The sequence below is a fragment of the Balaenoptera musculus genome, chromosome 8, assembly GCF_009873245.2.
Source record: "Balaenoptera musculus isolate JJ_BM4_2016_0621 chromosome 8, mBalMus1.pri.v3, whole genome shotgun sequence".
Taxonomy (NCBI): domain Eukaryota; kingdom Metazoa; phylum Chordata; class Mammalia; order Artiodactyla; family Balaenopteridae; genus Balaenoptera; species Balaenoptera musculus.
In genome coordinates, this window is record NC_045792.1 from 74110467 (window position 1) to 74120672 (window position 10206).

Sequence of the window (10206 nt, forward strand, 5' to 3'; positions counted from 1 at the left end):
GCAAAAATACTCAACAAAGTACTAGCCAGCCGAATCCAACAATACATTAAAAGGGTCATACACCATGATCAAGTGGTATTTATCCCAGGGATGCAAGGATTCTTCAATATCTACAAATCAATCAGTGTGATACACCACATCAACAAACTGAAGAAAAAAAACCATATGATCATCTCAATAGATGCAGAAAACGCTTTTGACAAAATTTAATACTATTTATGATTAAAAAAAAAAAACTCTCCAGAAAGTGGTCATAGAGGGAACTTTCCTCAACATAATAAAGGCCATATATGACAAACCTACAGCTGACATCATTCTCAATGGTGAAAAGCAGAAAGTATTTCCTCTAAAATCAGGAACAAGACAAGGATGCCCACTCTCACCATTTTTATTCAACATAGTTTTGGAAGTCCTAGCCATGCAATTAGAGATGAAAAAGAGAGAGAAAAATCCAAAATGGAAAAGATGTAAAACTGTCATTGTTTGCAGATGACATCATACTCTACATAGAAAATTCTATGTAAACCACTAGAGCTCATCAATGAATTCTATGTAAACCACTAGAGCTCATCTTTGAATTTGGTAAAGTTGCAGAATAGAAAATTAATACACAGAAATCTCTTGTATTTCTATATACTAACAACAGAAGTTCAGAAAGACAAATTAAGGGAACAATTCCATTTACCATTGCATCTAAAAGTATTAACTACCTAGGAATAAACCTACCTAAGGAGGCAAAAGACTTGTACTCTGAAAACTATAAGATGCTGATGAAAGAAATAGAAAGTGACACAAACAGATGAAAAGATATACCATGTTCTTGGATTGGAAGAATCAATATTGTGAAAATGACTATACTACCCAAGGTGATCTACAGATTCAGTGCAATCCCTATCAAATTACCAATGGCATTTTTCACAGAACTAGAACAAAAACTTTTAAAATTTGTATGAAAACACAAAAAGACCCTGAATAGCCAAAGCAATCCTAAGAAAAACAGAGCTGGAGGAAATCAGGCTCCCTGACTTCAGACTATACTACAAAGCTACAGTAATCAAAACAGTATGGTAGTGGCACAAAAAGAGAAATATAGATTAATGAAACAGTATAGGAAGCCCAGAAATAAACCTATGCACCGATGGTCAGTTAATCTACAATAAAGGAGGCAAGAATATACAATGGAGAAAAGACAGTCTCTACAATAAGTGGTGCTGGGAAAACTGGACAGCTACATGTAAAAGAATGAAATTAGAACATTGTCTCATACCTTTCACAAAAATAAACTCAAAATGTATTAAAGACCTAAGTGTAAAGCCGGACACTATAAAACTCTTAGAGGGAAATATAGGCAGAACAGTCTCTGACATAAATTGCAACAATATCTTTTAGGATCTACCTCCTAGAGTAATGAAAATAAAAACAAAAATAAATAAATGGTACCTAGTTAAACTTAAAAGCTTTTGCACAGCAAAGGAAACCATAAACAAGATGAAAAGACAACCCACAGAATGGGAGAAATTATTTGCAAACAAGGTGACCGACAAGGGATTTATCTCCAAAATATAAAAACAGCTCATGCAGCTCTATGAGAAAAACAAACAACAACCCAATCAAAAAATAGGCAAAAGAGCTAAATGGACATTTCTCCAAAGAAGACATACAGATGGCCAAAAAGCCATGAAAAGATGCTCAACATCACTAATTATCAGAGAAATGCAAATCAAATCTACAATGAGGTATCACCACACACTGGTCAGAATGGCCATCATCAAAAAGTCTACAAACAATAAATGCTAGAGAGTGTGTGGAGAAAGGGGAACCCTCCTACACTGTTGGTGGGAATGTAACTTGGTACAACCACCATGGAGAACAGTATGGAGGTTCCTTACAAAACTAAAAATGGAACTACCATACGATCCAGCAATCCCACTCCTGGGCATATATCTGGAGAAAGCCATACTTCATAAAGTTACATGCACCCCAGTATTCATCGCAGCACTATTTACAATAGCCAAGACATGGAAGCAACCTAAATGTCCATCAATGGAGGAATGGATAAAGATGTGGTACATATATACAATGCAATATTACTCAGCCATAAAAAATGAATGAGATAATGCCATTTGCAGCAACATAGATGGACCTAGAGATTATCATACTAAGTGAAGTAAGTGAGACAGAGAAAGATATGATATCACTTATGTATGGAATCTAAAAAATGATTAAATGAACTTATTTACAAAACAGAAATAGACCCACAGACATAGAAAACCAATTTATGGTTACAAAAGGGGAAATGGGGGGATGAAGTAGGAGTTAGGGATTAAAATATACACATTACTATATATAAAATAGATAACCAAGAAGGACCAACTGTATAGCACAGGGAACTATACTCAATATCTTGTAATAACCTATAATGGAAGAAAATTTAAAAAAAAAACAAATATATACCTCATGTATGCATAACAATCACTTAGCTGTACAGCTAAAAATAATACAACTTTGTAAATCCAGTATATTTCAATAAAAATATTAAAAAATAAAATATTTAAAAATAAAAACAAATTTAAAAAAGAAAGTGACAACAACAACAGTGAAAAGATTCAAAGCTATTGGAAGTGGTCAAAAAATTAGAGGTTTAATCTAGAGATGAGATGATTCAGAGGAGACATAAGAGCTCTCTTCTAAGAATGAAGAGTAAAAGTGTGATAGAAGGGATGGGGAGTTCTATGATTACCAAGGGTATAAACAAGGATCAATGAAGATGGGCAAGAAAAAGTACAATTTTTAACATTCAGAAAGGTACAGAGTTGCATAATTAGAATACCTTCCATAATGGTGAGTTCTTCAAGACTGGAGAGCTTTCAGCACAGGCTTGATGACTTTTGAATATGGTTGCTCTAGACTAATCAAGTATAGGTCAGAAAGTTTGGTTATGTGTCCTCTAAGATGTATTCTGGCCCTGAGATTCTCTGGTTTTGTAAATATTCGGCAAAGCAGTTATAACCATAAAAGGTGGCCATATGTCTCACCTTAAATTTTTAGCTCTTCATTGTCTGAGATGAGAAGTTACTGTGAGCAACAGACATATAAATGAGAAACACTGCAAAACGTTCTGTCTTAATGTTTGAGTGCTGTTGACCTTCAATCCCTTCTGAGTGTTCAAGGCCATTATTCCAGAAATTGTACTCTGCCTATAATTTGGGGAACTGCCTCAAGGTGGGAAGTGACACCTTATTGTAGCTCCTTGTAATAAACAACCTAAAAGCTATCTTGTAGAAGAAAAATTATTTCGAAACCAGAATATCTGGTGGTGGTGCTTAGAGAATTGCTACCTCTGTGTTACTAGATAAGTCTTTTAGACTCTCTGGGCCTCAGTTAATTCTTCTGTAAAAAGGGTATAGTCAGACTTCCTCCCAGAGTTGAGCCAGAGATAAAATTAGATGAATGCATTTGAATGTATTAGGTTGTTCATTGTGAACTGGGAAAAGTACAGCAGCATGATTTTCCACTCAAATGAGTGCTTGATTATTTATGCATTTTTAGCTGCTTAGTTATAATGTTACTTAGAAATATGATTTTTAAGAAACATTTAGAAGAAAAGTTTCAAAGAACATATTGACTTCTGTTTGCAACTTAGAAATGTCTCCATGTTTACTTGGGCTGCCCTGCAAGCAAGGTCAGGGAAAGGCAGGGTGTGTATATGTGAGTATACATGTGTGCATCTGTTTCGAGCAAAATGGGAGGTGGCCAGGGGAGCACTTTGACTAGAAATCTTTCCTATGTGCTCTGTAGTGTTTATAAGATTTGGTTTCCATAGGGCAGCTTATCGTTTCCCTAATGATGAAGCCTCCTTAACCTCATTTCTAAACAGGATGGAAAGATATTCTGCCGGCGGACAGCTTGTGATTGCCAGAATCCAAGCGTTGACCTTTTCTGTTGCCCAGAGTGTGACACCAGGGTCACAAGTCAATGTTTAGATCAAAATGGACACAAGCTCTATCGTAGTGGAGACAACTGGACTCACAGCTGCCAGCAGTGCCGGTGTCTGGTATGTTGGCTTCCTTTAGAGTGTGTTATCCTTTATATTCTGGAGGGGTTTACAAGCTCAGTTGCCTGTGGGCTTTAGTTTCCTGCGATTTGTGATACTGTGCAGGGAGTTGTGGGTCCTGTGGCTAATTACGGGGTATATGTTCTTCCAGAAGACATTCATATTCTACTATTTAAAACACCATGTAAGACAGAAAGGACATTTATAGCACAGATTTGGTCCAAGTTAGTTTACAGTTGCTACTTTTTAGCCACTCCAGATCAATAAAATTCCCCACATGATAGAAAGCTTTCAAAGCCTTGATGGGGACTTGTAGTTCTTACAGAGCCAAATCTTTCATTTCTTGGGACATTACCATTAAAGGTTTCAATATCAGAGATAGCTGAACATAGTAGAAATATCAGGGATTGATATTGATTCTAGGTCATAGAGACAGTCCTGGTTCTCCCACATGCAAGATGTGTGTAATTAACTTGAGCAAGTCCTAACATTTTACGTGATCATTCTTTCCTTCAGTGTACACAAGTGGATGGGCACCTATTTTGCAGGGCTGTTGTGAAGATCAGAGTTATGTGAAAGGCAAGTGTAGTACTTGACACATAGAAGGTTCTTAGTGCACAATAGTTACTATTGTTCATATTTCCTAGATTGAAAAATTTGTTTCCGGTGCTAAACCTTAATGTAGAAAAATGAACGTTATTTTGTATCTTAATATGGGGATACTAATGATAGAATCAGGTTTGAGAAAGTCCAGAGAAAAACCTTAATTTCTGGACCTGGTTCTTTCTGTTTAAAATTATATAACACAAACAAAGATTTCTAATGTTGCAAAGACTGTTAAGACACATTATCATAGTGAATATGATGTTCCATCTCTGAGGTAATTACAGCCAGTGGAGCTAAGTCATAACTAAGTCAACTTGTAATGGAAACTGTTAGCTGTGTTCCATAATCTAACATTTGCTAAAATTAATGATTCAGTCTATGGATACTGTATAAAAACAGGCATTCAGAAAAATTTGGCTGTAAGTTTCTATTGGATTTTCTAAAGTCACCTGGCGAATGTGCAGATAATCTTAATAGAAACAAATCTTTCTTAATCACTCCTAATACTGAGGAGTATAACTCAGATATATTCAAATCATAGCCATTTTTACATCTCCCATTCAAGAATAGACAAACCCAACACAACTATAGAATTAGGTTCCATATCAGTCTGGAAAATTACATTTCTCTTTGAAGAAGCCAATCATCAGGCACTCAGAAAAATTGGTATTAATTTTAGACATGATATTTTCATAGAATTTCAAAAGAGTATCCTCTCTCATCCCCAGACCCTAAGGTTATTATTTCCTGGGAGAACTGAAGCTGCTGAATGTAACTTAATAATGACTTGAGAATAAAGTGGGTTATATTTAATAAGTATCAATAGTTTGCGTGTGCCAGACTCTGGATGATATAACAATGAGCATGACAGACATGGTCTATCATGAAGCTGACCAAAGGCCATAGTCTTGTGAAGCTGACTGAATAATTAGGCATGCATTTGCATAAATTATAATGAGTGCCATGATAACGGAAGAGGCTACACAGGTAGTAGTCTCTACTATGTGCAGCTCAGTGGAGGCACAGTGGCCACATTCTGGAATACTTGGAGGTTCTGTCTGAACTGTAAACCTTACTACATATTAGGGATGTGTCACTAGCCAGACATTACATTCAAAACCAATATGAAATTGTTCTCCTGATATTGCCCAACCTCAATTTTAAATCCAATATAAGCAACTCAGTGCATGTTGTTATTGAAATAGTACAGTGGTTTAAGTTCCTCTTTGACCTTAAGAGAAATAGATTTCTCTTTATTACACACTAGCTCAGTACCTTATCATCTATTTGTTCATTTGCTTAGCATTTATTGACCAGAACTGTGCTAAGCATCAGGGAGATAAAGGAACAAGCCCAAAGCCTGAAAGCTCAAAACGTAATCTGGAATTGTATTGATAATTATGATAAGTCTCACGATAAAAATAATTTTGGGTTCCCATTGGCACACAGAGATGGGACCGAACTCTTTCCGTGGCTACAGTATAGACAGTCAGCAAAAGCACCCTGGAGGAGGTGATGTCTGTATTTGTTCTTCAAGGAGGAAACACATCATACCCATAATGATGCTAAAGTAGCAACAGTCAGTGAGGACAGGGATGGAGATTCCTGAGAATTTCCCCCTCTGGGACTTTGGCAACAGGATTGTGCATAAGGTCAATGATGAAGCATTTTGGCTTTCTCTCCACAGGAAGGGGAGGTAGATTGCTGGCCGCTCACTTGCCCCAGTTTGAGCTGTGAGTACACAACCCTCTTGGAAGGGGAATGTTGTCCCCGCTGTGTCAGTGACCCCTGCCTGGCTGATAACATCGCCTATGACATCAGAAAAACTTGCCTGGACAGCTATGGCCTCTCTAGGCTTAGCGGCTCAGTGTGGACAATGACTGGATCTCCCTGCACAACCTGCAAATGCAAGGTAATCGGGTGTCCTGAGGATAACCAGGCCTTGAACCATTGCCAGAGAACACCTGCCGGAGGTCCACTCCTGATGTTTCTGAATGCACAGGTTCCAAGGGGCATGGTGGAAACACAGGCAGGCATTTGCTTCTCACCAGAGGTTAATCTGTCTGAATGGATTGTAGCTGGACCGTGTATTAAGGCAAATTCCAAATGATGACCATGGAATAAAATAGTCCTCTCTTTTGCCTTTTAAGATACAGGATTTAAACAATTGCATTAGGCCCAATTATGGCTGATTTAAGCTATTTTGACCTGCATATTAAAAAGTAAAAAAAAAAAAAATCTTTTTTCATCCTGGAAATTTTTATAAGCTCTTTCATGAAACTGCCAATGTTAGAAGAAAGTGTTCTATAAATCTATGAAGTTTTTGCTTTGTTTAATTATCACAGTACCTAATGCAGGGACTTGAAGCTCTTGCTGCACGATTTAATTCATTGTGATTATTTTCCTATCTTTTTGGAGGAGTTCCCATGAGGCATCCTCATATGTCATTAAAATTAATGACATATTTTTAAAACTGACCCCTTCCTACCTTCAAAGCTTATGAAGAGCTATGACTGTAGTCAACTTGAAGCAAGGGTTAGGCAGGGTCAAATTTCTGCCGAAACATCTGCTTAAGATTCCCATGATTAAGCATGTTAAAAATATTAGTCCATTCAATTCTATCAAACCCTGGCTCAGCTTCAGGCATCAGTGGAAGGATCCCAACTTGTCTTTTTATGCTTTTAAATGTGGATTCTTTTCTCTTTCCTGAAAAGTACCATCTTAAAATGCAGCCCCAATACAAAAAGGACATCAAGCTTCATATAACAAGAGTCATGGTCCCATTGTACCTTCAGCCCCATCAGACACAATGACCAGATGTGAAGACCTATGTTATTTAGTATTATTTCTCTGAGATTAGGTTTGAGATTCATTTAGGAGGATTATAAAGGTATATTTACATTAATACATGTAATTGATTTTTCATGAAGAAGTCCCCAAAATTGATAGGTACCATCCCCTTCACAGTCACCATGAGATAGTCTATATTTACTCCTAATATGCCCACCTTTCTGTAAGCCATTTTGGAGTTATTTTCAGGCTCTTTTGGTACTTTTGACTAGTATTATTAATGGCAATTTATCTTTCAGGGGGTTATTTTTGGAAAGAATCTCATTTAGAGTAAGTCCAGTGAATAAGTTGTGTAAACAAACAACTTGGAAATACAGAGGAGTCTCAAACAAACATGGTCTGAGCTCAGACAGGGTTGTATGAAGTTGCACTGCCAGCAGTAGCCAACAAGAGGGACCCTGAAGGGTCTCATAAGTCCTTCCTTTCTTTCAACTCCTACTCTGGCATTTTTCTAGTAATTTTTTTATAGCATTCATGGAGTTGGTCTCAATACGTAGATGGTCATTTTGAATATAAAGGTGGACACTACATATTGATTTATATTCTATGTCTCACTGGCTAATGCTTGTGTCTTGATGCACAGAATGGAAGTGTCTGCTGTTCTGTGGATTTGGAGTGTCTTCATAATAATTGAAGTATTTAAAATGGACTCATCATCGCGGGAGAAAAATGGACAAAATAACCATCCAACATGATGAAGAACAGGAGTTGGTGTTTTTTGTTTTTTGTTTTTAACCACAGACAATTACCAAAGTTTCCACTGAAGGAAGGTGTTTGGGGGTTGCCTTTTGGACCTACCACATTGCTCATTCTTGCTAACCTAGTCTAGGTGACCTACAGTGCAGTGCATTTAAGTCTATGGTTGTTTAAAAAAAAAAAAAAAAAGTTTCCCATGTTGTAAATCACGTTTCCCTTATCAGATCATTTGCAGACACATTTAAATGATCTCATGGTAAATGTTGATGTATTTTTTTGTTTATTTTGTGTACTAACAAACATAATAGAGACCCAGCTCCTTTTGTTTATTTTTTCTGGATTTTTTGGATCAAATTCTACAAATAAAGTTGCCTGTTGTGATTTTTGTCCCATCCACTGAATACTTAGTATTGAGATTCCTGTGAAATGTATTAATATGTGTACGTAGAGCCTAACTGCCTCTTACTTACATTTCAAACTGTTGAACACACCTAGACACCCACTTGTTCAGCTTACGCAAGCTGAGAGCAATTATGATATGTTAAAGAGGGGAAAGACCACAAACATAAATAATTATTTGAAAAGGAACTTTCTCCTCCCTCTTACAAACAAAAGAAACAAAATCTTAAGCCACAATTTAGAAGCAGCAATGCTTGCAGACTTTTCTGGCATTGAAAGAGAAAGTATCCTTGCATCGGTTTTATATAGTATTTGATACTTACTTACGAGGGACTTCCATGCTTTTTAATACAAGTTGTCACTATAGGAGAGGTGCATGGTGTTATTCCTACATTAGAGTAAATTAATGTATCCCAGTCAACCAATTTGTTCAGATCTAGTTGATTTATAACACATTGGGATTGATAACCAGGTCTCCTGATGCCTGTCCAATGATATTTTCTACTAAATCATGCCACATCACATATAGTAGAGGATACGCTTTTAAGAAAGCTGTTTGTATGCTCAGTAGTTATTTTAGAACAGTGAATGTTTTCATTTGAGCCACTACCATATTTTTAAGAGATGGCAGTTATTGAGTTACATAAAATGAATAAAATGTGCAAATGACATTATATCTGAGCTGAGAATTAAAACAGTTGTAGTTTTCAAGTGAACCACATCTTAGTGGTTTGTAATACCTAAGTCTCCTGAATTCATCATTGTTCTGAATCAAGTTGGTTCATGAAATTTTGTTCACAAAATCAAGACAAAGACCTAAGTTGTTAAGTCAGTCATGCTAAATATATTTTAAGTCCCAAATATTAATAGAATTAATAATTAAAAATTACAAGTTCAGATTACTTATTTATTGATATTTGTCAGTATTTTTGTGAAGATCAAATTCACTACAATTCACTACATGAGATCAATTTCATGTGCTAAATTATGATATAGCAGTTAAAACTATATTTGACAACTACTGCTATAGTATGGTAAATTAGAACACGTCTCCATTTTAATTCTTTAAGTGTAATCTTGGAACAGAGATTTTGAAAATGATTATTTAGAAAATATTTATGGCACCTCCATTAAAAAATACCTGTCAGTTTTCAATGGAAAAACAAAGACATTTATAAGAATCATTTGTGGCTGTATAAGTGAGGGGTTGGCAAACTATGGTCCCTTGAGTCAAATCCGGACATCTGCCTATTTCATTGGAACACAGCCATGCACGTTCATTTATATATTCTCTACTGCTGAAGAAAGTGGCAGAACTGAGTAGTTCCAACAAAGACGCAAAACCAAAAATATCACCATCTTACCTCTACAAAAACGCTTGCCAACGTCTGGTGTAAGTGATGACTGAACATTGGTGTGTATTTTAGAATGTGCGTTTCCATTTTTTCCAAGGAATTTCCAGAATCTAACAGTTTTCATTGAATCTGTACATATTCATACTTTGTTGCAGAGCCATTAGCATTGATGGCTCATCCTAAAATACTGGTGTTTCACAACTACAATCATAAGACTCAGTATTTTCTTCTTTTCATTTCAGTTAA

At 36.2% G+C, this 10206-nt stretch overlaps 1 protein-coding gene across 2 annotated transcripts in view; it reads left to right on the top strand.

Annotated features, from left to right (window-relative positions):
- NELL1 (neural EGFL like 1) overlaps positions 1–8586 on the top strand; it is an 862938-nt gene extending 854352 nt beyond the window's left edge. For both annotated transcript variants that reach the window (XM_036862585.1, XM_036862586.1), the window contains 3 exons: positions 3878–4054; positions 6348–6572; positions 8094–8586. In XM_036862585.1, coding sequence (XP_036718480.1) covers positions 3878–4054; positions 6348–6572; positions 8094–8144 — 453 coding nt within the window. In that variant the 3' untranslated portion in view covers positions 8145–8586. The remainder of the gene's footprint in view (positions 1–3877; positions 4055–6347; positions 6573–8093) is intronic.
- The last annotated feature ends 1620 nt before the right edge of the window (positions 8587–10206 follow it).